This window comes from Talpa occidentalis, unplaced genomic scaffold (genome assembly GCF_014898055.3).
Source record: "Talpa occidentalis isolate TD23 unplaced genomic scaffold, MPIMG_talOcc4v2.1 talOcc4.17, whole genome shotgun sequence".
Taxonomy (NCBI): Eukaryota; Metazoa; Chordata; class Mammalia; order Eulipotyphla; family Talpidae; genus Talpa; species Talpa occidentalis.
In genome coordinates this window covers 48740057-48767172 of record NW_023601754.1, presented here as the reverse complement: position 1 = coordinate 48767172, position 27116 = coordinate 48740057, and the positions used below count along the sequence as shown (strand labels likewise).

Genomic DNA, 27116 nt, shown 5'->3' with positions numbered 1-27116 from the left:
GCTGCCGCGGCGCTTCCCGCAAGGGGTTCTGGGAAGGCATCTTCCGCGCAGGCGTGACCCCACCCCCTCTTCCGCCATATTCGGTGCGGCCTTCGCGCTGCCTGGGCTCCGGGTTCAAGCCCAGGAGGTGTGTCTGGGGCGGTGGGAGGGAGTGGCCCCAGGGCGCTGGGAACCTGCCCGGAGGAAGCGGCGAGATGCGTGAGTGATGTGCGTGCAGACGGCAGTGAAGTGGAGCCCGGGCACTCGGGACGAGCGGGGGAGATCGCCGGAAGGTGGGGGAGGGGAAGTGCGTGCTGGTGTGGGGGTGAAGGGGAGGCCCTGGCCTGGGGCCCCGGGTGGAAGGGAGGGTAAACGCTGCGGAGTCGTGAGTGCGGGCCCTCAGTGCAGCCGGGGGCGTGAGGGGTGGAGCAGGAAGCCCGGTGCGTGTCGGGCTCCTGAGCGCGGGTGCCGGCGTGAGCCGTGGACCGGGGCCCATGGGGGAGATGGTTGGAACCGAAGGGCCGCAGGTCCGGGCAGGGGGAGGGCCAGTCCTCGCGGTGCTTTCACTGACGCTGCCTCCGAGGAAGACGGGCAGTAGTGGGCCAGCTGTGCTTTGCGAAGCTTCTAGGTCTGGTGTGGAGTCGTAGATTGAGACTCCAGCAAGGCGCAGGCGTCCGGCAGGGTGGGACGTTCCTGCAGAGAGAACCCTGGTCTGCTTTTGAGTTCCTGCTCTGCCAGGAAGCGTCCTGGGCGAGGTGATCAACCTGTGTGTCAATATTGGGCATCTGTATGATAAAATATTAATGACTAGTGAGATGCCCGAATTCTAGGTGAAGCCCTTGGGAATCCTAGTGTTAGCGTGAAGTTGTATTTGTGAGGTTTCTTGGCATCTCTCCTGGAGTGTGGCAGCCCCTTCATGCACTGGGTACCTGCCTTCCACTCCCACTTTCATTTTTGAAACTTTTTACAAGACCTACCTGGATTCCAGAGACTGAGTTCTAGGAGGGATATTTGGCCTCTGCGTGATGCTCCTGTTTTCTTTTGACAGGTAGCTGTTAGGAAGCATGGAATGGCAGCACAGGCATGTGAAGAATAAGCTACCTGGAGGTCAAACCCAATGGCTTGAACCTTCTGTCTAGCACTGCAGAGCAGAGGAAGAAGCATCGCAGAGAGGAGATCCTGCCTTAGTATGGCTAAGTAATTATTGCGGTGTCCGCCCAGCGTGAACAAGATTTGGGCGATGCTACCTCCTTCACAAGCTGTGAAAGATTGTGGGATATTTGAAGTTTGGATCAAGTTTCTGGAGGCCTGGGTTGAGAGGGGTAGGCAAACATCTAGAAAATGTTCCTTATTGGAAGGGTCTCTGGCATCCTCTGGGGTGGAGGGGCACCTGTCTTTCCTTTCTAAGCACACACTTATTCCTTCATTCTCACTGTTTCCAGAACTGGACCTCTCTCAAACCTAGTCCATCATGAAATTTGGTGTGAAAAGATAATGCTGAACCTCCCTCTGTCTTGAATGTTCTTCCTAGTAATTCAGATCTGTCAGGGTGTTTCTGCCTTATAGGAAAGATGAAAATAATTGGAAGGATTCTGCCTCTGCCGGGTTACATGACCTGCTTACATCAGGCTGCTTGAACTCTGGCTAACACTAACCACTTGCTGCAGTGTAACCAAAACTTGTTTCTTGATGGCTGTTTGGTTTGTTTTTTGAGAACTGCAGCCTCTGAGGGCAAGCATGCCTTAGTAGACCTTGCCTTAAACATGCCTGTCCTTTTTCCCTCTGTAGCTGTCTGTGGATTAGTGAGCTCTAGTGGTTCATGGTAAAATGTTTCCCACTTAAAGTTTAATTTTTTCTCATAATTGCTCAATTGAACCTATTCTTCATTTGAAATAGGAAAATTTGACTGCTTTGCATGACTTTTAAGTAGTTTCTCAAAATGCAGATCAAGCACAGAACAATAACAGCTCAGAGTGGCGTGTTGTGAAAAACTTAAAATGTTGACTTTTGATCTGCACACAAGGCACTTGATTGATTCCCGTGGTCTTGCTTAGTCCAGCAACCTCGCTGAAGTCCATCTGGTTGACATTCTCGATGCTTTTTAAAATTTCATCCTGTTGTGCTGGTCTCTTGATTATGTCTGATGTGTGATTCAAGACTTCCCCGCACCCCCCCCCCTTCATTTGTTACAAACATTGAGTTAGGGATTTAGATCTGTCACTGAGCATTTGATGTACAACTAAACTTCTCTGCTTTTCATTGAAACAAAACACCCAACCATTTCATGTGCTGGAAGTTTTATGGTTCCCCTTTCCCGGCCAGGCTTAGTCAGCCCTGTTGCCTGGATGACAGGTACAGCTGTGATCATCTAGTACCTTGTCTGAGGCTGGTTGTTGGAGTAAGATGACTGCATTTACTTTTCTGTTGGTTTGTTCTGGCTGTTGCCCAATCCATGTGCCCCAACAGCTACCCCCAGGTGTCCTCACCAGATGGCAGCATCCCCAGAGCGCAGACTCCAGTGAGAAAAGCGCTTTCCATCCTATACATCATCTGCTGACTTCCTTTCAGTTAAAGCAAGCCACATGGCAACACCTGCTCATTGCTGGAGGAGACGTCCCCAGGAAACGAATCCAGGGCCACAAGTTTTGGGGAACCTGTACAATGACAGCGTACCACCAAAAATGTGCATTATGTGGGCCTTTTCTCTAAAATCCGGGGCCACAGAGGTCTTGTAAGTAAGTGCTTTTAAAATTTTAAATCAGTTCTTACCATTAAATGTTCATAAATCAGTAGGAAATGTGTGCTTTCATTATATTAAGGGTAAACTTAAATCCAGAATCTAACCGTTATTGTTCTTGTGGGTCCTTTCCTGCAGCTTCTGAGAGTGTAAGACTATGTTTGCCTCTCAGAAAGACTCTTCTTTTCCAGCTAATGTGTGCGGTGCTTTGCACTCGAGCACCTTGGAGCAAGGCGCTCCGGTCCTTCGTGGCTCTGCTCCATTTGCCTTTGCTCCCAGCTCAGCTTCCACAGTCCTCAGTGCTTCTAAGTCCAGGAGACAATGACTAAGTCTGTGGTGAGTCAATGTTTATTATTATTATTATTTTTTTCCAATGATTACTTTCCTCAGCTCTCTTTATGTTGCACTTTATGAAGTTTTATAAATTAAAATGAAAAATAGAAATAGGATAAGTCCCCTTTCACGGGTCTTTCCATAAGAACATAAAGGTATGTAGAGCCTGCAGGCCATCGACCTTACAGGCATCCAGGGTGAGCACCTATTGTCTCCGGTCTGTGCGAAACCAGGGCCCGAAGACAGACGCACTGGATACCTGAACAGAATGGGCTGCTGAGGGCTGCGCGCTTCATTCTCAGGCACACAGTGGGAGACAGTGTCTCTCTGACTACGCACATCCCTGGACAGTGTCTCATTACCAATCTGGAAACCAGCCTTGGATGGTGGCAATGGTTCCCTCATGCCACTGCCCAGCAAGGTGAGGTTTCTGTGGAGATGCTGGAGTGTGTGGTCCTGTACCTCCCGACTTGACGCAGGGAGCAAACTTGGGACATTTGAGGACTATGTGCTTAGCGGGCCTGTACGTGCAGGTTGCATGGCAGACTGTTCAAGGCTGGAGTTTCTGGCAGGGTTTCTGCTGCTGTTTTGCTCTTTGACCATCTCAGTCTAGTCCTCTTTTGTTTCTTGTGAAGCTCACAATGCCCTCGGTTAGTCTGATCAGTGACTGTTCTCTACCGTTTCAGTGCAGTGTCCTGCCATGTATGAAACTGTAGTCGTGATCCTCTCCTGGAAATTCTTGTATGTTAGCTTCTGTCACAGTCTGTTGTGATTTTTTCTGTTTCCCTGAATTCTTGTTGCTTCTGCTTATCCTGCTCATCCTGGTGTCCAAACCCAGGCCCGTTCTTAGCGCTGTGCAGGTCTTCCTAACCAAGTCGGCCCTTGGGTTTGCAGTCCCAGCTGGGACCTCCTCCCTACCCTTTCCATCAGCGTCCCAACACTCTGATTGCTTCTCTTAGTGTCCAAGGGCCACCTGGAGCTCAGGAAGTCCAAAATAAAACCCACATTCTTGTGTCTGTCCTTACATACAGTATCACTTCCTTCCAGCCAGTGATTCAGGCCTCAACATGGGCATTTCTCCTGGACTCCTGTCTCTCAGGAGTAATCTTAAGTAATAAAAATCCTACCGCTTTTATCTTTCAGTTCTTTAGTTAATATTATCAGATATTTTGTTTGGTGCTGAAAGAAACACAGTAACTTTTTCCCATGAGAATTGTCATTTTCGGCAAACCTGAAGGATGTGTTTGCTCAGTGATTGGGCTCTGTGCCAGCTGAAGGAGCCCAGCGGGCAGGGGGATGGGGGGCACATGCAGGAGTCGGTGAGACATGTTTGCACAAAAACAGGAACCTCACGTTGGCATCCAGTAGTCACAGATTTGTATCACTCTTGGGTTTTCTTTTATAAATTCACGTGTGTGATTTTAGCTGTAGTTTTGAGTACTATGTGATTGTGTGTTCATCTCAGAAAATGCTCTGTTACAATCTCAAACTTTTTTTTTTTAAAAGATTCATTTTTCCTTTAAACAATAGCTGGGGTATAGGCCAGAGGCGTGGCGGGGGTTGGGGGGAGCAGAACAGGCAGATGGACTGAAATGCACTGCTGAGGGGAGCAGCGGGGAGATAGGAGAGGTCTCCTGTGCCACTTGGATCAGCTCCCTGCCTGGGACTTGACCTCATGCTGCAGTGGCTGGCTATAGCTTCATAGTGCTGAGACTTAACCTCTTTGCCACCAGGGAAGCATTTACCATGTTAAGGAAAATCTCCTGAACACTTTTCTGTGTTATTAAAAATTATAGGGTATTTTTATAGATGCCACTCTTTAAGTGGATGGTCATAGGATTTTTTTTTCCACAGATAAAGTAATGTGATGTCATATAGTAATCAATTTATTGCTGAGATTTCCTTCTTCCTGACATCATTTTATAAAAGTTCTTCTTTTTTTTTTTAAGATTTATTTATTTATGCATACAAGAGCTGGGACACAGGCCAGAGATGAGGGTGGGAGGGGGGTGAGAGGATTCACCAGAGACAGAGTGGGGAACAGAGCAGACAGAACGACTGTAATACACTGCTCAGGGGAGCAGCGAGGGAGACAAAAGAGGTCTGCTGCGACATGTGGGTTCTCTCTGGCTGACCAGGGATTGAACTTGTGCTGTAGAGGTTGCGGATTGCTTCAGAGTGCGGTATTTAACCCCTTGCGCCACCAGGGAGGCCAAAAGTTCTTCATTGTTAATGGTATATTTCTCACACAAAAGAATGAACTCCCAGACTGTTTTCTGATCCAGGCTGATGATTTGAATGAAGGATAAATGTGTCATTTTAGGGGATGGTGACCTTTGAGGACGTGGCCGTGAGCTTCACCTGGGAGGAGTGGCAGGACCTGGACAGCGTTCAGAGGACCCTCTACAGGGATGTGATGCTGGAGACCTACGGGAGCCTGGTGTCCCTGGGTGAGCCAAACTCCATAGTAACTGGTCACTGTAGACACTCTTTTCGATGGTTATATGAAATACCTGTTATTTAGGTTTGAGATTCCAGGTCAGAAAAGAATGTGGACATTTACCTCTCTAATCAAAGATCCAAACTAGCCGTTTATTGCATAACCTGTAAAGATAAGCTCTTACTCTTCACAGTCCCTGAAACTTAACAGTTTGACCAAAGACCTGTTCATTCTCATCACTAGGGCACTGCATTCCTAAGCCCGAGGTGATTGCCAGGTTGGAGGAAGGAGCAGAGCCGTGGTCTGTGGAAGGACCCCCAAAGCAGAGGCTGTCAGGTCAGTCAGTGCCTATGGGGCAGGGGAGCTGGGAAGAGGGGGGCCCAGAGGTGTAGATGGTGGTCGTATTGTGCTGTTTTTCCCATTGATTTTCTCCAAGTCCAGGCACAACCCAGGCTGCCTGTGTCAGACTGACGCATTAAGTCCCCAACATGGCTCTTCCTAGTCAACCTCCCCCTCTTTTTTTTAGCCGCTGTATGTATTTTCTTATTCTCATCCAGCATTTAATTCCTGAATGCATAGTCTGGACACTTTTTCTTGCTTGCTTACTTTCTCTAGATTCTCTCTGTCCCCTCCATTTCTCTATGCCTAGACTATTGATTTTTTTCCTCCATCATTTAATCACACATTTGGCTATTCTGTCAACATGCTAACTAGGAAGATGGCTTGGTCACTGGTCTTTTTTGTAGTTGTGAGATAAAGTAGTAAAAGAAAGGCAGTCTTACAGACGTTGTATTCTATTGATGGGGGAAAAATAAAACATACATGTTAAATAGTGAAATGAAGAGCCACAAAGAATGAGTAACCAGGATGAGAGAAAGAAATGAAGGGTATCTTTTAGGAAAGGTGCTGAGAAAGCATATTTATGGAGATTATGAAGTGTTTTTATTTGCTAAAACTTCGGCTTGAGGTGCTTGTTTTGCACTCTGGCGTGTGTACAACTGAGAGCTCCACTGTTAGAGGTGCAGCCAGGAAGTGGTGGCTCACGCTGGCAGCATCAGAGGGGCTTGCCTGGGAGCTCGCTGAGGTGCTGGCCCCGGGACACAGCATGAGACACTTGCCTCTCAGGGGGATCCACAGGAAGGGGTAGTCGTTGGGGGCAGCAGGAGCTAGATGGTTAGGATCCTGGGGCAGGGGGTCAGAGTTCAGGGTCTGGCGCCTCAGTCTTTGGGAGTGGAGGGTCACATTAGTATCCTCTCTTTCTGTTGTGAGAATGAGTGAAAAACTAGGAAACCCACAAACTAAAGAATGAGGAACATGTATCTGACTCTTGTTTCAGGTTACATAGGAGACATCTGAACTCAAAAATACAGGATAAAAGTTTCATAAACAATGAATTATCAAGTATGAATATGTGTACCAAGAAGCGGGTGAGGACACTGGGGTCTGTCTCAGGAATCTGGAAAGAGGCTTTGTAAAGATGGTGGGCACAGCCCGAGTCTCACAGCTGAACCTCTCAGGGGAGCAGTGAAGGGCTGCAAACATGAGAGCCTGTTATGTTCTGAGAAGCCCACGATGTCATGTTTAATTAGGAATTTGTAAAATACTGTTGTTGTATGGCATGGGGTTGGTGATGATGCCTTTGGAAAAATCCCCCAGTGCCTATAATCATGCTCCGCTGAGGGGTAAAAACTATAAGCTAGGGCCTCCCCAGTGGCGCAGTGGTTGAGCGCTGGGTTGCGAAGCTGCCTGCAGCCTCTGCAGCGCCGGTTCGATCCCCGGCTGCCGGGTGAAGGTCCCACATGGCGCGCAGACCTCTCCTGCCGCCCGCTGCTCCCCTCAGCAGTGTACTTCGTTACTCTGCCTGTTCTGCTCCCTGCTCTGGCTCTGGTGAATTCTCTCACCCTCCTGTGCCTCTGATTGTACCCAGTGTTTGTATAAATAAATAAATAAATCTTTAAAAAGCAAAAGCAGGGCCTCCCTGGTGGCGCAGCAGTTGAGTGCTGGGTTGCGAAGTTGCCCGCGGCCTCTGTGGCGCTGGTTTGATCCCCAGTTGCTCCCCGGCCACCGGAGGAGGGTCCCACATGGCGCGCAGACCTCTCCTGCCGCCCGCTGCTCCCCTCAGCAGTGTACTTCGGTCCTTCTGTCTGTTCTGCTCCGCGCTCTGGCTCTGGTGAATTCTCTCACCCTCCCGCGCTTCTGACTGTACCAAGTGCATGTATAAACAAAACAAACAAACAAATAAAAAATAAAACATGCCTCTATTTAAAAAAAATAAATAAAAAGCAAAAACAAAAAAACTATAAGCTAGATACAGGGATCCTTGCTCCCCTGATCTCCTTATCCTCCTGACCTTTTTGTCCCCCTGACCTCCTTGTCCTCTGGGCCTCCTTAGATTATAGAAATGGACCTCCCGTCACCCAGTAAGTAGCTGCTCAAAGCAAGTCATGCCATATTCATAGCTTCAGTGATTAAAAAAAAAGGTGGGAGCACCAGAACAAGGTACAGTTAATATAACAGGGGGAATAGAGACCATAAAAGGGAAAGCATATAGTGGGAGTGAATCTCTCTGCTAAGCACTGCAATTTGAGTGTGTTTGAACATATTGACAGATACTTGCTCATGATCAAATAAGTAAAAATGTAGCAAAAAGAAATTATTTGATATTAGGCTGTATTACTATGACATTAATTTATCAAGGAGTAAAATCATATATCATAAAATCAGTACCCATTACTGATTATTTAAAATCTTACGGTACTAAATGGAAGGAAATTTGTTTATATTTACATCAGTATCTCAAAGGAAATGGTTAGATGTGCTTCACATATATGGTCATTTTTTTTTTTTATCTTACATTAGATGTCCACACTCTGGATGACCAGACTGAGGCCAGCCAGGACGATCAGGGCAGACACTTGTGGGAAGTTGTCACCAACAGCAAGACATCAAGTAAGGGGAACACTGACTTAGGACAAACATTTAATTTGAGCACAGTTCATATTCCAGACCTGATTATAAATAATGGAAATTGCTCAGGAATGATGCCTGGGGATTTTAACGTACATGAAGACATGTTTCTCCCTGGTGAGCCTGAAGAGAGTCCGGAGAGCCGTAATCCACCTGGGAAACCGCTCAGACGCCCTAAGCATCCTGGGCTCCATCAGGTGATTCGACCTTTTCAGCAGCCTTTTGAGGTTAGTGGACAAGGGAAAGCCCTCAACAAGGAGGAGCTACTCTTTACACATGGGAGGGCTCTCATGGGAGAGACTGCCTGTGAATACGACGACTCTGGGAGAACATGTGAAGAGTCAACTCTCGTTGCCCAAGATATAACCCACCTGGGGGAGACTCAGTGCAGGTGTAACACATGGGAGAAGACCTTTTTTGAGAAACCAACACAGTTGAATCTCTGTAGAATTTTTGAGGGTAAATGTCCTAAATGTAGCCAACATGGGGATTATTTCAATAAGAAATTGCACCTCACTGAGCTTCGGGGCACTAGGTTAGGTAAGGAAAATGCTGAATGTGACATATGTGGTAAAACGTTCTATGAGATGTCTAGTCTTAGTAAACATCAGAAAATACACACAGGTGAGAAAGAGTATAACTGTCAGAACGCCTTTGAGAACTCAACCCTCAAGGGACACGAGGAAACTCTTGCAGAAGAGAGACCCTATGAATGTAAAGATTGTAGGAAAACTTTCAACTACAAGTCAGCCCTCACTAGACATCAGAGAAGTCACACAGGAGAGAAACCCTATGAGTGTAAAGATTGTAGGAAAACATTCTCCCAGAAGTCAAACCTCACTGCACACCAGCGAACTCACACAGGCGAGAAACCTTATGAATGTAAAGATTGTAGAAAAACATTCTCCCAGAAGTCAGGCCTCACTGCTCACCAGAGAATTCACACAGGCGAGAAACCCTATGAATGTAAAGAGTGTAGGAAGTCTTTCTCCTGGAAGTCAGACCTCACTAAGCATGAGAGAATTCACACAGGTGAGAAACTCTATGAATGTAAAGAATGTAGGAAAACGTTCTACATGAAGTCAACTCTGACTAAACATCAGAGCACTCACACAGGAGAGAAGCCCTATGAATGCAAATTGTGTACAAAAACCTTCTCTTGGCTGTCAGCTCTCACAGAACATCAAAGAAGTCACACAGGAGAGAAACCCTATGAATGTAAAGAGTGTAGGAAAACTTTCTCCCGGAAGGCAAATCTCATTGTACATCAGAGAAGTCACAGCGGACAGAAACCCTACGCATGTAAGGTGTGCAGGAAAACGTTCTGCTACAAGTCATACCTCAGCAAACATCAGCGAACTCACACAGGAGAGAAACCGTATGAATGTAAGTTATGTTCGAAAACCTTCTCCTGGATGTCAGCTCTTCGTCTGCATCAGATAACCCACACAGGAAAGAAACCATTTGAATGTAAAGAATGTAGGAAGTTGTTCTCCCGAAAGTCATTACTCACCGTCCATCACAGAACTCACACAGGCGAGAGACCCTATGAGTGTAAAGAATGTGGAAAAACTTTCTCCTGGAAGTCAACTCTCACTGTACATCAGAGAACTCACACAGGAGAGAAGCCCTATGAATGTAAAGAGTGTAGGAAGGCTTTCTCCTTGAAGTCCGCCCTCACTATCCATCAGAGAGGTCACACGGGAGAGAAGCCTTATGAATGTAAAGACTGTAGGAAAACGTTCTTCTATAAGTCCTCCCTCTCTAAACACCAGAGAACCCACACAGGAGAGAAAGCCTATCAACATAAAAAATGTAGGATAAGCTTCAAGTAAGACATCAGTGAGAGAAACCGCACAGGGCTGTAGATCTTTATCATAGAGATTTGCCATTGTTTATAGAAACTCATTTTTCTGTTGAACATCCTGCATTTCGCAGCTTCCCTTAACTACGTGTGACCTTGTACTTGAACTCTGGCCGGGAAAATATGTACACAGGTGAACAGGACCACTTTTAAGCCAGGCCTCAGACAACCACCAAAGTCTGCAGGCATGTCCTGTGACCCTGGAGTGCAAGGGACTCCCTGGTTTGCCTTGGAAGCCACAGGACGAAGGCATCATGACTTAAGACAGTTGGGGTTGTGGGGTGATAGCAATGTCTTCCAACATTATAGCAAATGTTTCCATTTCTGCTTCTCCTGAGAGAGAAATAAATACTTGCTTTGTTGAGCGCTTGCATATGTCATCTCTGCAGCACTGGCGACCACAGTCACTGTCTAGGTGTGGGGCCGCCCTCCATGAGACACTGCAGGCCAGGCGCAGGAAGCCAGCCTGGGAGATACCAGGCGGTGGTGTCTTTCATCCCGTGATTTTTTTTTTTTTAATGTACTTGCTAATGGTACATGGGTCCAGCTTTTATGTTTTCTTGGAAAATTCTTTTTTTTTTTTAAGATTTATTTATGCATACAAGAGCCGGGGCACCGGCCAGAGGTGTGGGGGGTGAGAGGATCCACCAGAGACAGAGATGGGAGCAGAACAGGCAGACCGACCAAAATACACTGCTGAGGGGAGCACCGTGCGAGATAGGAGAGGTCTGCCGCACCATGTGGGTTGCTCCCTGGCTAGGGATCGAACTCGTATTGCAGAGGCCACAGACTGCTTCATAGTGCGGTGCTCAACCCCTTGTGCCACCAGGGAGGCCCTCATCCCTTGATTTTATGGGAGAATCAGTCAATAGGAAAAAACAGTTCAACAAAAGGAAAACGCTTTTGCTGGATGGAGAGAGCTCTTTTAAAGACGAAGAGTAAATTAAAACCTGACATTTTGAAGATGGCAATGTTTTAAACAATTCTAAACAGCTTTTTAGTTTCTCACCAGAATCTGTAATGTGGCTTAGGTAATGTGAATGAAAAGTTTCACCTAGAAATGGTAACATGGTGACCGATGTGAACAGATTCATCAACAGGGAAGGGAATTAGGGGGCTGTGAAGTGTAACTTGCCTGTAGACACTCTGAAATCCAGCAGACCACACCAGTGCTTGGGATCGGGTGAGGTGGTTCTGGGAATGTCTTCCAGCGTGCTCCATTCTGCACCCATTGTTGCCTTCCCTTTTCCTCAAACTTAGCCTGATTCTGTAACTGACCAGTTAACTTCAATTCAACTTCTTGCCCCGAGGAGACTTCATTTCAGTGTTTTTAAACCTTTTATTGTAAAAGGATTTAACTCATTTAAAAATTACTTTGAATTTCTGCTAGGTTGGGTTAGAATCGATTCTACTTGGTGGACGCCACGCCCCCAGATCTGAACAGAATCCACCTTATCTGTGATTAAGAGTAAAATGGGGACACGGTGTCTGTGAGACTTCGGTGTCCAACAGTACCCTTTGTCAGGCTGTATTTTGCTGGTAGTTGGGGTCCTGAATTTGATCTTCACCTAATCTTGTTTATTTATACATATAAACACTGGATACAGTCAGAAGCGTGGGAGGGTGAGAGAATTCAGAGTCAGAGGGGAGAGCAGAGCAGGCAGACTGATGAAGTACACTGCTGAGGGGAGCAGTGGGCTGCAGGGGAGGTTTGCATGCCATGTGGGACCCTCATCCGGTGGCCAGGGATCAAACTGGCACTGCAGAGGCTTTCACAGCCCAGTGCTCAACCGTTGTGCCACCAGGGTGGCCCTTCACCTAATCTTTACCTAAGTCATTTTCATACTTTAAGATTCTGACTTGAGCAGCTTAGGAGCAAGTTTTAAGTTTTCCAACCTGGGTGGTTTTTACCTACTTTCTGTTTTGCCTTAGTCATTCATTTTTTTTTTTTTAAAGATTTATTTATTTATACAAGAACTGGGATACAGGCCAGAGGTGTGGGAGGGTGAGAGAATTCACCAGAGACAGAGCGGGGAGCAGAACAGGCAGACAAACTGAAAACACTGTTGAGGGGAGCAGCGGGTTAGACAGGAGAGGTCTGCTGTGCCATGTGGGTAGCTCCCTGGCTGGTTGGGAATTGAACCTGCACTGCAGAGGCTGCGGACAGCCTCACAGCTCTATGTTTAATCCACTCTGCCACTGGGAGGTAGAATTGTGTTTTTTAACTAATTCCCTTGACACATACCTTATGGTGTGACTCAGGAGTTTCGTTATGTCTAGACAAGAGACCACCATGGTTTGCTCTGCTGTGTGGTGCCCTTTTCTTGCTGATATGGTTTTTGACTTTGTCAGTTGAAGACCTGGAGGGTGATTTCAAGGCTCAGCAGAAAGAACTTCATTTGTCAGTGTCTGTGTGAAGGGGACATGGAGACAGGCAAAGCCAGAGGGCCCTTGTCCGTACTGCTGACCCTTGTTCTCAGTGGTGACTGGCACCTTCTGGCATGTTGCTTGGGCTGTAGCGAGTGGCAGCAACTGTCACATGTCCCTGAGCCATAGTCCTCCACCTAACATTGTTGGGGGCAGGGGGAGAGCATACCCATTTTCCTAAGACAGCCAAGCCTCTCTCAAGTCAATTCCAGTTTTCCTGGGACCTCCTCGTGTTCTTGCCCTCAGCTATTGGGGGAGAAACCTCTCCCTGACCTCACAATTGTGCCTTATGCTTTTCAATCTCAACCATCCTAGTTCATTCTTTATGTTAAAATTTCCTAGCTCAGATGCCTAGTGTGGATTCTGTGTCTTATATACACCCTCACTGACGAGTGGGTAAAAGATAGATGGTACTTTCCAACTCCACGTGGACATTTACTGGCCAAATTCAACAGTCTAGTCAGCAATTGCCAAAATTCTCACCTGTGCGAAACTCGGGGTGTCATTTTCTTTAACCTCCCATTTTCTAGCCGTCCTTTACACTCCCATTGAAGATGTCCTCTGTCTTCCCCTGACACCTGGTCCCAAAACCATCCACGTCTAGATTTGCTAAGGTAACACCTCACTGTTAGGTACCAAACATCTTCAAATTGACTTGCTGTGAAATAAGCCATCTACAATATTGAGTAGCTTATCAAAATGATTTATTTCGCCTCAAAGCTCTGTGGGCGGAGGGGGTTCAGGTGGCCTGCTCTTGCCCTGTCTCCACGCAGCTCTGTTCAGCTGTTGCGCCAGAAGGCCCTTCCCAGAGCATCCCTGAGGGTTCAGCAGACCCTTCCTTGCCTTCCTGCCCTCCAGCCCCTCTTGCTGGTTCGGTTTCAGCAGGAACCTGAACACTGCCAGCTCTTCGGAGCTGACTGGGGCAGGAGTGGGGGAAGAAAAGGAGTGATGGGGCGTGAAGGGGCGCGGAGAGACAGGCTGGGGAGCGGACTCCTGAGCCACCCTCCCCTGCATGGTTGGGGGAGGGGTCCTTGCCAACTGTGCTCTTCGCGTCCGGTCCGCAGCTGCTCCTGCTGCTGGGCAGCGGCCTCCAGAGCCCCTCTAGCAGGGGCCGCAGGGGCAATCAGCCCAGGAGCTCCTCTCGCCCACTTCTCCCCAGAGCTGCCTCCTCGCCCGGAGGACGTGCGTCCCTCGCCCCGAGCGCCGTCAACCCCCGCCCATGGCTGCCGCGTCTCGAGCGCCGCGAGGAGGGAAGGCGTCCACGAAGCCTGCCTCGTTTCCCAGTCAAAGGCCCCTGCCCGCCCCGCCGCCCGCGGGGAGATGCCTGTCTGCGTTCAGGCTCCTGGAGGGGCCACCGCCCACTCCCCCACTCCTCCCCCTCACCCCCTCCCCTTCCCCTTCTCCCCTCCCCTCCCCCTTCCCCCCTCCCCTCCCCCCTCCCCTCCCCCTTCCCCCCCTCCCCTCCCCCTTCCCCCCCTCACGTCGGGGCTCCAGCCCGCGCGGCGGGTCGCCGGGAACGAACGCCGCGTTCTCTGGCGCCGGGCGCGAGCGCAGAGGCTCATGGGAAATGGAGTCCGCGCGGACCTCCGCGTTCTCCGCGCCGCGCGCGACCGCCCCTCTCCCGCCATCCTCCGGGGGCGTTGCCGGTCGCGGGGTCGCGGGGTCGAGGCCCGTGAGCTGCGGTGAGTGGGGGCGGCCGGGAGGGGCGAGGTGTGTGAGGCGCTCGCGTGCACGTGCGAGGGGGAGGCGGAGCCCGGACTCGGCACGGGGTGGGGGGGCGCGAGCGGCAGCCGGGGTGTCGGGGTGCTGGAGGCGGGTGCGGGCCGCGGGGGCCGTGGGGGCGCGGGCGGCGCTGGCTGCGCGGTCGGTGCCCGCCTCCGCAGGACGTGGCGCCGTGGGCCGCGAGGTGCAGCTCTGGGGCCCCCCCTGCGGGGAGGCACCTGGGCGGGGACCAGCCCGTGTGACCCCAGCTCTGGCATCCGCAACCCGGGCGCGGTGCCGGCCGAGAGCCCCGACGCCAGGAGGAACCGGGCTCCCCGTCGTGGCCTCGTCTTGCAGGGAGGCAGCCTCACTCGTGGGGTTTGCTGGAGGGACTGATGCGTCCGAGAGTCGGGGCCCCCCTGCACCGGGTAGCTCCCCCCGCAGTCATTCGCGACCCTTTCCAGGGGCCGAGCTTTAGGGGCCTGTGGGGTCTGGAGGGTGTTCCTTTCCCTTGGCTTCGGGGTAGCTGTCAGGGAGCCTGAAGGGCGCGGCCCTGGGTCGGGAGCCCTCCCCGGGCACAAGCCAGTGTCCTGACCTGTGACCCGCCGTTCAGAGCTGCAGCAGAAGGGTCCAGAAAGGAGCCTTCGTTGAAGGCCGGGCCCTTGAGTGCTCTGCTTTGTGTCACGGGAGAGAACCCTTCAGAGCTTTAGGAGAGCAGGGAAAACGGTGCTGAAGATGGCAGGCGGCCCCGAGGACTCATTCCCTAGGGGTCCTAGGGTACTGCCCACCACTTGCAGATCTTTAGTAAGGGCGGACCGTTGGTAAAGACAGAACCACCAGGGTGATGTCCAGTCGTGTATTCTCGTTTATGATTGGTGACTAAGCTTCTAAGCAGAACACTTGGTTGGCGTTTGTTTCCAGGGAGCCTGTCAGAAGTATTAAAAGGGACTCAAACATTTAAATAAGGTTATTATGAAGTAAAGGTGATTATCCAGGTAACCAAAGGAATTATTATAGATTTTAAAAGTCGTGTGTATAAAAGTTTCACATAGGTTTTAAGCATTGCTTGGCTTTATGTTGATGAAACTGCATTTTCTTAATTAAACGTGATGATAAAGATAACGTGAAATGGAAAATTTTGCTTCCCGTGTAGATTATTAAAAGATTATTAAGGGACTCCCCTGGTGGCACAGCGGTTGAGCGCTGGACTGCAAAGCTGCCCACAGCCTCTGCAGTGGAGGTTCCATCCCTGGCTGCCGTTGGAGGGTCCCACATGGCGCGCAGACCTCTCCTGCAGCACCTGCTGCTCCCCTCAGCAGTGTACTTCAGCCCTTCTGCCTGCTCTGCTCCCGGCTCTGGCTCTGGTGAATTCTCTCACCCTCCCGCAATTCTGACTGTACCCAGTGCTTGTATAAATTTAAAAAAAAAAAAAAGCAAACTTAAAATAAAAGATTATTAAAATGTGAAGAAAAATAGATATATATTTTATTACATGTTAGATTGTTTCTGTTAAAAAGGGACTGTTTTCTTAACTGGGAGAAAGCCAACATAAAGAAATCTATTTTAGTTTGACTATACGTAAAATTAGTTTTGAAGAACTTATTGAGAAACCTCAAATCTAAATCTGACGATTTCCTTCCCAGGATGTAAGAGAGAAGATTGAATATCCTGTTGTTGGCCTTGCAAAGCCCGGCTATCTGTGACTCTTTGGCTTCAGCTCTAAAGAGCTGATCACCGGGTACAGGACACTGGGTTTGTCCCCAGGGAGGATTCCCACACAGGCCAGCAGCCTGTAGGTTTCCTAAGAGCTTCCTTGCCTAAAAAGACACAAATTGACATGTCAGGAAACGTAATACCTGGCCTTCTGATCTGCAAACAGGATTATGTGGTTTACCTTAGTACAAACTCACCGAGTCCATCTACATGACATTCCTTTTGCTTTTCAAAGTTTCTACATGTAGCTGTGAAATTATCTTACTATAAATTCAAGACTTCCCTGTAATTTGTTACAAATACTGTGTTTATGGGGTTAGCCTCGCACTTGCTGTATAAACAACCAGAATTCAGTGACTTTCTAAAAGTAAAACACGTGGACCTGTTTCTTTTTTTCTAAATATTCTGCAATTCAGCATTGTGCTTTTTATTTATTTATTTTTTTCTTTGGTTCAAACTTTTGGGCTACTTTAGTTTGAAAAACTTTGTGTTTCTGTACTGCAAATTTGGCTGTGGTCTTCTGGTGCCTTGAGTGACGCTGTTTGGTTTTATCCAACCTCACTTTTTCAGGGGGTTGTTCTGACCTATACCTGAGCCATTGGGCGGCACCCACCCAAGAGGGGCCCCCCAGGAGTCTTAACAAGAAGCCAGTGTGCCGGGAAGTCACGGTTCTGTGATTGACACTGTCGGCCTGTGAACTGGCCATGCCCTGGTCAAGTTGGATGGTACTTCACCCTGAAATGAATCCAGGCAGCAAGTCTTTGGAAGATTTACTGGATAGTGCAGCCCCATGAATGCACGTAGGGTGCGACTTTTCTATAAAGTCAAGGGGGAAATATAGTTTGTTGTAGTAAAGATCTTTAAATTTTAAATTGTTAGCCTCAAGTGGTTGTAATGGAGTTGGAAATATGTTCTCTCGTTCCTTAGGGGTAAATGGGCATGTAAGTTCTGTCCACGCACTGTTAGGCCCTTCTTGCCCCTTCCAGAAGGGCATAGACTGTTGTCCACAGAAGGTGCTGGTTTATTGTCATTTCTAGCAAGTGTGTACAACGTTTTGGTGGGAGACTCTGAGGAACACTAGTCTGCTGGAGACTCCACTCACTCCATTCTTCTCTCCCAGCTCTGCTTCCGGAGTTTTCCACGTGTTCCCAAGAAGATCAGAAAATGAATGAATCTCTGGTGAGTAACTTCTTTTTCTCAGCTTGTTTCGTATGGAGCTTTACGAGGGCTTATAAGCTGAAATGAGCAAAAGAAAATGGAAAATGTGCACTTCATGAAATCAACATACTCAGGATGAAGGAAACCCATGGACACAGGCAGGATGAGGACGTATGTTTCTCGTCTAAGTGATCAGTAAGGTTTTTCATGCTGGAATTAGGTCACATATATAAATGAAGCTTCACTTTATATACTGATCTCCTTACTGCTCAGAATCACACACTGCACATGGGGCTCTCATCAATTTCATGATATTGAAAACTGTGCTTCATGTTATCACATCTTTTTTTTTTTTAAATTTACTTTTTTTAAAAAAAGATTTATTTATTTATGCATATAAGAACTGGGGTACAGACCAGATATACAGGGGTGAGAGGACTCACCACAGACAGAGTGGGGAACAGAACAGGCAAACTGACTGAAATCTGCTGCTGATGGGAGCAATAGGGAGACAGGAGAGGTCTGCTGCATTATATGGGTAGCTCCCTGGCCAGGGATCGAACTTACGCTGCAGAGGCTGCGGATAACTTCATAGTGCTGACGCTTAGCCCCTTGCACCACTGGGGAGGCCTTATGTCATCACATCTTCATTTCTGCTACAGCCTCATCTCTATGACAGCAGGTGGTCCACATGTTCTTCAGGCAAGTGCCAATGGATGGCGCAGCGGGGTATTTTGTGGTCACTTCACGGTAGTCTGCAGTGAGCATGTTTTTGACAAATCCTCAAGAACATTATTCTAGGTACTTTTGTACGTCTCCAAGTCAGATTATGAAGACACTTGAGGAGCTGAATTAAACTCTTTTGTTCTTAGAATGAAGTTCATTTCCAGATTTATAAGACAAACTGTTTAATAATTTTTGGGGAACTAGTAAGTTAATATACAGGAAGTTTCTGCTGTGATGTCTGTATGTGCCACAGTGTACAGAGCACAATAAATCCTATATAAGAAAAGACACACAAAAGTGATCTAAGGTATTCAAACTCAGGATGCTACCTTGAGTGAGGAGATGGTGCCATTACAGGGGATGGTGACCTTTGAGGATGTGGCCGTGAGCTTCACCTGGGAGGAGTGGCAGGACCTGGATGATGCTTAGAGGACCCTCTACAGGGACGTAATGCTGGAGACCTACAGGAGTCTGGCGACCCTGGGTGAGAAAAGCTTCCCAGTCACCACCCAGTGCAAGCTTTGTTTTCTTCATTGATACATGTACAGTTTTTTATAATTAAGTAGGAATTTCAGATTTCAGGCTAACTAGAATGATTATTCAGCTCTCTAACAAATATGTGAAATTAGCCCTTCACTGGCCAAAAGCTAAAACTCTGCTGTTGTCACTCTTCAAAGCTTTGATACTTAACGATATATTTCTCATCAACAGGGTGCTGCGTGACCACACCTGAGGTGATCGTCAGGCTGGAGCAAGGAGCAGAGCTGTACACTGTAGGAGCACCCCCACGCCCGAGCCTCTCAGGTCAGTCACTGTGGACCAGTGACAGGCTCAGCCTGTCCCCAAGTTCAGGGTTAGGAGAGCTAGTCTGCATGTATCAGATGTATTTGTTATCCAGTATACAGTTATAGCTCTCCCACGTCCATTCCCACAATTTTTATTTAATTTTTACTTTTTTTTTTAAAAAAGATTTATTTATTTTTGCATACAAGAGCTGGGGTGAAGGCCAGAGGTGTGTAGGGGGTCAGAGGATTCACCAGAGAAAGAATGGGGAGCAGAACAGGCAAATTGACTGAAATATACTCCTAAGGGGAGCAGCGGGGAGACAGGAGAGGTCTGCTGCACCATGTGGGTTGTTCCCTGGCCAGGGACTGCACTTGTGCTGCAGTGGCTGCCAATAGCTTGATAGTGCTGAGACTTAATCCCTTGTGCCACTAGGGAGCCCCCCTCCCCCACTCTTTTTTATTAAATGGTAAGTTTCCTTAGACTTAACCAAAATCCAATACCTATTGCCTGCTTTTGGAGCTTTATCTTGCGCTGTCACTTTCCTGGCATCTTAATTTCCTTATTCTCTTCTTCCATCTTTATGGACTCGTTTTCTCTTTCGGGCGTTTATTCCTCAGTTGTTTGTTCTTTCAATGTGTTCATTGGGTGACTTTAAAAGCAGATATATTTTGTAGTTGTTGGGATAACAATAATAATCAAAGAAAACCCTTTGTTCTCTGCAGCTCCTTCTCTGTTTAGAGAGAAAAAATAAATGTATGTGTTAAAGAGTGAATTAAGGATTACAAAGGAGGGCCTCCCTGGCTGCGCAAGGGATTAAGCAGGGATTAAGCGTCAGTACAATGAAGCTGTTGGTAGCCACTGCAGCACTAATTCCATCCCAAGCCAGGGAGGTGACCCACATGGTGCAGCAGATATTTCCTGTCCCACCAGCTGCTCCCCTCAGCAGTGTATTTCAGTCACTCTACCTGTTCTGTTCCCCACTCTGTCTCTGTTGAATCCTCTTACACACTCACCCCCCGCACCTTTGGCCTGTACCCCAGTTCTTGTATGCATAAATAAATAAAATCTTTAAAAAATAAATGAGTAAAGAGGTTCATGAACAGACCTCGGGATCCACATTAGAAGCCGTGCACCTGGGGTGGTCCTGGCACACTGTTCAGTATGGAAAGGGGCGGCTGTGACATGGGGAAGGAAAGGCACGGTGCGGGCGCAGTCAGGACAGCTGGATGTTTCCAATCTCAGACTTTGGGAGTGGAGCTGCAGGTTAGTATTTCCACTTTCTCTTGTGGAAATTACTTTTTAATAGAAAGTGAGAAATGTGTGGACTTTAGTTTCAGTGTAAGTAGGCAATAGTCGAATATCTAAAATCCAAACCAACATCTTCAGATGTACTGAATTATCAATCGGGACATTGTTACCACGAGGTGGAGTGTATATACCAGCACTGCTGATGGCAGGTTGGTGTGGAAAAGCTTTTTTAAAAGATGGTGGGCACAGCCTGTGCTGTAGAACCCAAATCCTTTAGGCCTCAGGGAAGGGTGGCACAGATAAACCACAAGTTCCTCTCTGCTAGGTTCTGAGAAACCAGGGACACAGTATTTAGGAATTTGCAAAAAGCTGTCTCTGCTGTGCCTTGAGGAAACCCCACAGTACTTGTAATCTTTCCCTTGGGAGAAGTAAAAATTAAATAGAGGAGTAAAACTATTTCTACTTAAACAGACAGGTGGCCCTCCACCAAAGCCATTAAGTAGCTGGTGCAAAAAAAAATCTTGTCATCTTCAAAGCCTAATCACAAAATACTCAGTTATTAAAAGAACAATGCAGAGAAATAGAACTAGGTTAACAGATGATTGGTGTAAAATCTGTAGCCAATATCTGCAACTAGAGAGTAGGTAACAATATTGACCAAATATTTCAAGAATTTTTTTTTTTTGCTTCTGTATTTTGTGTAACCTTGATTTGCTATTAGGTAATATTTTCATGTAACTTGTATTAATTGAGGTAATCGTACTTTTCTGCATGACATGTAACCAGTGCCAGTTATTTATTTTTGCTAAAATCTTATATTTCTATTGTAAGAAGTAAGTTCTTCATCTTTACAGTAACATTCCACAGGAAATGTTTAGTTATTGTTTAAGATGTGGTTATTTTACTCTCATTATAGATGTCCAGATTATGAATGACTTGATTGCAGTTTACCAGGAAAATCAGGGCAAACATTTATGGAAAATTGTGGTCACCAACAGCAGGACATTGCCAAATGAAAGAATCAACTTCGGAAACCCATTCAATTTAAACTCAAACCATATTTCAGAACGCTTTATAAATAATCAAAATTATTCAGAAAGGATTGCAGAAGACATTAATGGTGGGTATAAGACTGTATTTCCGGGCCTCCCCGGTGGCGCAGTGGTTGAGTGCTGGGTTGTGAAGCTGCCCAAGGCCTCTGCAGTGCCGGCTTGATTCCCTGCTGCTCCCCGACCACTGGAGGAGGGTCCCGCATGGCGTGCAGACCTCTCCTGCCGCCCGCTGCTCCCCTCAGCAGTGTACTTCAGTTCTTCTGCCTGCTCTGCTCCCCGCTCTGGCTCTGGTGAATTCTCCCACCCTCCCGTGCTTCTGACTGTACCCAGTGCTTGTATAAATAAATAAATAAACAAATCTTTAAAAAAAAAAAAAAGTATTTCCCCTTGGTGAGCCTGGTGAGGAGCCCAATGGAGACACAGCAGGTTACTGTCACCTCTGTGGGCAACTGGCCCACTGTCCTGAGCATCGTAATGGGCAACAGATGATTCAGCCATTTCAGCAGCCTCCTGAACTCTGTGGGCAAGAGAAAGCCTTGAACAAGGGGTCAGTAGTCTTTGCACATAAGACAGCTGTTGTGGGAGAAACTCCCTCTAAATATAATGAGTGTGGAAGGGCCTGTGAGAAGCCGGCTGTGGGCAGTGAAAGAGCTCACAAAGGAGAGACACACTTTGGATATAATAGATGGTGGGAAATCGTGATTGAGAAGGCCGCACAATTAATATTTCATGGAGATCTCCAGGATGAACACCGTAAACCTAATCAAAGTGGGGATATTTTCAGGAAGAAATTGCACATCACTCGGAATCTGTCCACTAAATTAGGAGAGGAAAACAATGAAGATACTAAATGTGGTAAAACTTTCTACAAAATGTCTGTCCTCACTAAACATCAGAGCATAGAAATAGGGAAGAACACTGAGTGTTTGAAAACTTGTGAGAATTCAACACTTAGGAGTCATTGGAGAACTTTCTCTGAAATGAAACCCTATCAATGTAACGAATGTAGGAAATCTTTCTACCAAAAGGCAAACCTCGCCAAACATCAGCGAATTCACACTGGAGAGAAGCCCTATGAATGTGAAAAATGTAGGAAAACTTTCTACAACATATCAGCCCTCTCTAAACATCACAGAACCCATACAGGAGAGAAACCCTATGAATGTAACGAATGTGGGAAATCTTTCTCTCAGAAATCACACCTCATTATACATCAGAGAACTCACACAGGAGAGAAACCCTATGAATGTAAAGAGTGTAGGAAATCATTCTACCAGAAGGCACACCTCACGACACATCAGAGAACACACATAGGAGAAAAACACTATGAATGTAAAGAATGTAGGAAATCTTTCTACCAAAAGGCGAACCTCAATAAACATCAAAGAATACACACAGGAGAGAAACCGTATGAATGTGAAGAATGTAGAAAAGCTTTCTCTCAGAAGTCACACCTCACTATACATCAGAGGTCTCACACAAGAGAGAAATCATATGAATGTGCAGAATGTAAGAAAACTTTCTATCAAAAGTCTGACCTCACTAAACATCAAAGAACACACACAGGGGAGAAACCCTATGAATGTAAGGAATGTAAGAAAACTTTCTACCGGAAGTCAAACCTCACGGAACATCAGAGAACTCACACAGGAGAGAAACCGTATGAATGTAAAGAGTGTACGAAATCTTTCTACCAGAAGTCAGACCTGACTAAATACCAGAAGATTCACACAGAAGAGAAACCCTACATATGTAAAGAATGTAAGAAATCTTTCTACCAGGTGTCAGCTCTTATTGGCCATCATAGAATTCACGCAGGAGAGAAACCCTATGAATGTGAAAAATGTGGGAAAACTCTTACGGAAGTCAAATCTCTCTGAACATCAGAGAATTCTTCACTTTACATAAGTGAGAAATACTTACTATTATAAAGAATGGAGGACATCTTTCTCCCAGAAGCCACACCTCACCTTTGATCAAATAATTCACACAGGAGAAAATCCTTATGAATGTTAAGATTGTAGCAAATCATTATAGCAGAAGTCATAGGTAACTGTGCACTAGAGAACTAACAAAGAAGAGAAGCCCCATTCATTTGAAGATTGTTAGAAAACTACCATAATCAATCTCATTGTACTTCAGTGAAATCATCCTGGAGGGAAATCCTATGAATGTAAAGTGAGAAGTAGGAGTACTTTCTCACTGATATCAGCTGTCTTTACACATAAGAGACCTCACGAAGGATGCAATGCTGTATGGCACAGTCTGATTACATAGTAACAACCCCCTCTTTTTTTGTGGCTACACACATGTGATTCTTCTCCATGTATAGGGCACTGTAATCTAGATCTGGCCAGCAGAATATGGACACAAGCAATGAACATTACTTATAAGCCAGGTCATAAAAAACCTTAATTCCCCTCAGAATTTTCCCTTCCTGTGGTCCTTTGGTGCTAATGACCTTGTGGGTCTCCCTTGGAGTCCATAGGGTGAAGAAGACACCGTATTAAGGACCATAGCGATTGTTGGGTAGCGCAGAAACTTCTGTGCTTTATCCGTAAGTCTCAATATAGACTTTGCCTAGTAGAAATAAATATGTGTTGTCTTAAGCTCTTATGTGTGTGATCTGTGTACAACAGGATTTATCCTGTGGCCAACTTGCACTTCAGTGAAAACATCGTGAAGGGAAATCCTTTGAATGTAAAGAGAATGTAAAGTTTCCGTGTGGGACAGCCTCCTATGGGAATTTGAACAGGAAAGAAAATATGTTTTGTCAAGTTATTTGATGGAAAAATAAAAAATACAGGAAGAAACAGTGTAATAAAGTGTAATACCTTTGCCGGGGGGAGACAGCTCATTGGATACTGAGTGTTAAGTAAAATATTACAAATAGCAGTGTGCCCAACTGTTAACAAAACTTCCAACTTCATCAGCATTTCTAATGATATTTAGGTAATTTGGATAAAAAATCTCAAATACGTATGTAGACTGTTTTGAAGAAATACTTTCTAAAGTTACTTCACTACGGGCCTCCCTGGTGGCACAAGGGGTTAAGCACTGCACTGTGAAGCTGTCCGCAGCCTCTGCAGCACGAGTTCAATTCCTGGCCGGCCAGAGAGCAACCCACATGGTGAAGCAGACCTTGCCTGTCTCGCCCGCTGCTCCCCTCAGCAGTGTATTTCAGTCAGTCTGCCTGTTCTGTTCCCCACTCTCGGGTGAATCCTCTCATCCCCCACAGTCTCTGCTCTATACCCCAGCTCTTGTATGCATAAATAAATACATTAAAAAAAATTACTTCACTACAACCCAGTGGTTCTGGGGAATATTTTGTCCCCGAAAGGAAATTCTGAAGTGCTACTCCTGGTGCTGTCAGAGTTCAACTTTCCCTTTTTCTATTGCTCAAAACATTGCAGGTTTCCATTAAAATTCTATGGTGTGTAGAAATAGTCTTGCTTTGGATGGAAGTTTTCAAGTGGCACGTCCCAGAGTGTGTGGGGTGGGTACAGTAATGTGGCCCCCTTTGGAAGATGTGGAATGACACGGTCCACCTCTGGCCCTAGAGTTTGCAGCACTTACCCGTGCAAGTCAAACTACCAGCTCTGTGTGCACTGTCCAGAGGTGCTGGCTGTGGTCCTATTCCCTGCCAGCGCCCTAGCCTGGCTGTAACCCTGTTCCCTTGGGTGAGGTTGATGGGGTAGATACAGATGCTGAAAGCAACTGGACACAAGTTTTGTTTTTGCAGTTTTGTGGGAAGAAACGGCACGCCTACAGGGCTGCTCAGTGAAAGACAAGGCAGAGGGGCGCTCAGCAGGCAGGGCCAGGCAGGACAGACCAACTTACTGCCACTGTGAGGAATCTTGTAGGACTCCAGGGCACAGACAGCTCCTTTAGTGTGTGTGTGTTTTAAAGATTTATTTGTTTATACAAGAACTGGAATGCAGGTCAGAGGCGCGGGAGGGTGAGAGAATTCACCAGAGAGAGCGTGGAGCAGAACAGGCAGACAGACCAAAGACACTGCTGAGGGGAGCAGCCGGCGAGACAGGAGAGGTCTGCTGTGCCATTTGGGTTGCTCCCTGGCCGGCCAGGAATCGAAACCGCGCTGCAAAGGCTGCAGACAGCTTCACAACGCAGTGCTCAACCAGCTGTGCCACCTGGGAGGCCCTGTGTTTGTTTTTTTGTGGACTGGCCCTGGGGTGGGTGTACATTGGGATGGAGTAGGAAGTCCATGGGGTGACTCCAGGTCTGTCTGCAAAGGGGACATTTGAGCTGAGTAAAGACTTGAGGTTATAGGAACCTGTTATCTGGGGAAACAGCCTGGGGAAGGCCCTGATGTGGGTGTCCTGAGGGTGTTTGGGGAAGTTCCCCCACAGATGGGAGGGGGTGGCTGGTAGGACCTGAGGTCAGAAAGGGGGCGGTTGCTTGGCCACAGAAAGGATGTCCACTGTCAGGAATACTGGGTCAGGGAGTCGGGGCATTGGGGAGCTGGGTGCCCTTGCACCATCACATGAACCCAGTTCCCTCTGCAGGGCTCCCCATCACCCTCAGGGACATTTCACAAGTTTCTTCAGGTAAACCTAGAGGGTCCCTGGCAGAGCCTTGCCTTCCCCGCAGCAGGCTGGTGAGTGGATGCGGGACAGCTTTTGGGAGACCCATGCAGGGCTTCAGGCGCTGCTGCCACAGTGCTCAGCACCCCTGTGGGTAGCATCTCCGCAGCCTGTCCCAGATCTAGGCTCATCTCACCCGCCACCTCGAGGATCGCAGTGCTCCCCGTCTCCTGCTCAGCGATGGAGTCACCCCATCATCTCCACACCCCCAGCACAGCGCCACCCCCCAACGGCGCATTTAATACCTTAGCGGGTCACCTCCCTCTCCAGCTGTGGGCACTCCTGGGGGTGACTGCTCTCTGGCCGGGCCAGCCCCCCTCACCTGACCCACCTCCCTGTCTCCCCTGCAGCACACGCGTCCTCAGGCTCGGACCTGCCGATCCACACGTGGGACGCTCTTCCAGGGGCTTCAGCACCTGCCACAGCCTGCAGTGTCCCCGATCAAGCCGTGCAGTGACAGTGCGCGTTAAAGATGAGGTGCGAGGACCCGTCCCCCCTCCCCAGGATTCCGGCTCAGGGGTGTCCCCAGGCGGGGACCGGGGTGAATGAGCAGGGCGCAGGCTGTGGGCCCTGGGGAGCAGGCCTGCGCCCCCCCCACTCTGTAGGGCCAGATGGGGCGCCCATACCCACCATAGCAGCGGAGTTTGTGGGCCCGAGAAAACCACTTTGGGTCTCCACAGGGGCGCGCAGGTTACAGGGTCAGTCAGAGTGACCTGCGTTTCCAGACCCTTCCACGCCCCGGGCGGGCGCAGGTGCGGGCGCCGCTGACGCTGAGGACGCGCGTGAGGGGCGGCCCCATGGAGGCCGGGAACCCGGCCCCGCGCGCCGCCGCGGGAGGAGGAGGCGCAGCCGCAGGTGGGGTCGCACGCGGTCGGGGCCGCCGCCCTTTCCTTACCGCGGACGCTCGCAGCCCCCCCGTGCGCGTCTGTCCACGCGACCCCCGCGGACGCCGCGCCCGCGCCCCTCTGCCCGTCCTCCCCGTCCAGGCCCCTCGGGCGGGGCGTCCGCTCTGAGCCCCGACGGGCAGGGACCGAACGCGCCCCCGCGGGAGCCCCCGTGGGCCGTGTCGCCCCAAGTTGCGCGTCTGGGGGTGGGCCGGGAAGTCGGGGGAGCGGGAGGACGGGGAGCCTCGGGTCGGGCCAGAGGCGGGGTCCGGGCCGGGGACACGCGGGGTGGAGTGGGGGGCCCGGCGGCCGCGGCGGAGCCCGGGGTGGAGCCGCGCGGGCCGCGCCCTCGGGCCGGGCTGCTCTGCGCGTCGCGCGGGCCCGGCTGCTCCCCGCGCCCGAGTCCCCGGCGCCGCCGCCCGCGCCGAGCCCCGGCCTGGGCCCCGACGCCCGCGGCGCCCGGGATGCTGAGTCTCCCCGCCCTGCTCGGCGCCCCC

The 27116-nt window shown here is 48.5% G+C and overlaps 2 protein-coding genes across 7 annotated transcripts; both read left to right on the top strand.

Moving 5' to 3' along the window:
• Positions 1-63: 63 nt before the first annotated feature.
• LOC119249617 (zinc finger protein ZFP2-like) lies at positions 64-11901 on the top strand. 6 transcript variants are annotated; one of them, XM_054697323.1, is made up of 7 exons: positions 64-272; positions 1028-1176; positions 2548-2714; positions 2908-3052; positions 5373-5499; positions 5733-5825; positions 8349-11900. In XM_054697323.1, the coding sequence occupies exons 4-7, from the start codon at positions 3038-3040 to the stop codon at positions 10289-10291; spliced, it is 2178 nt and encodes a 725-aa protein (XP_054553298.1). In that variant the 5' UTR covers positions 64-272; positions 1028-1176; positions 2548-2714; positions 2908-3037; the 3' UTR covers positions 10292-11900. The 6 variants fall into 6 exon arrangements, with proteins under 6 accessions (XP_054553298.1, XP_054553297.1, XP_054553295.1 ...); XM_054697322.1 differs by having other exon boundaries at positions 2446-2714; XM_054697320.1 differs by having other exon boundaries at positions 1028-1301.
• Positions 11902-14368: 2467 nt separating this feature from the next.
• LOC119249639 (zinc finger protein OZF-like) lies at positions 14369-24072 on the top strand. Its single transcript, XM_054697356.1, has 5 exons — positions 14369-14429; positions 17282-17340; positions 18403-18529; positions 18757-18849; positions 20996-24072. Exon 5 carries the CDS (start codon positions 21617-21619, stop codon positions 23009-23011), a length of 1395 nt encoding a protein of 464 aa, XP_054553331.1. The 5' UTR covers positions 14369-14429; positions 17282-17340; positions 18403-18529; positions 18757-18849; positions 20996-21616; the 3' UTR covers positions 23012-24072.
• Positions 24073-27116: the final 3044 nt, after the last annotated feature.

What these genes read in the sequence shown, in the direction of transcription:
- LOC119249617 (XM_054697318.1), top strand. An exon ending in CGGGAGCCTGGTGTCCCTGG is followed by an intron (nt 5,500 to 5,732) that starts GTGAGCCAAACT and finishes TCTCATCACTAG; the next exon opens with GGCACTGCATTCCTAAGCCC. An exon ending in CCCAAAGCAGAGGCTGTCAG is followed by an intron (nt 5,826 to 8,348) that starts GTCAGTCAGTGC and finishes ATCTTACATTAG; the next exon opens with ATGTCCACACTCTGGATGAC.
- LOC119249639 (XM_054697356.1), top strand. Translation starts at nt 21,617, where the DNA reads ATGATTCAGCCATTTCAGCAGCCTCCTGAACTCTGTGGGCAAGAGAAA.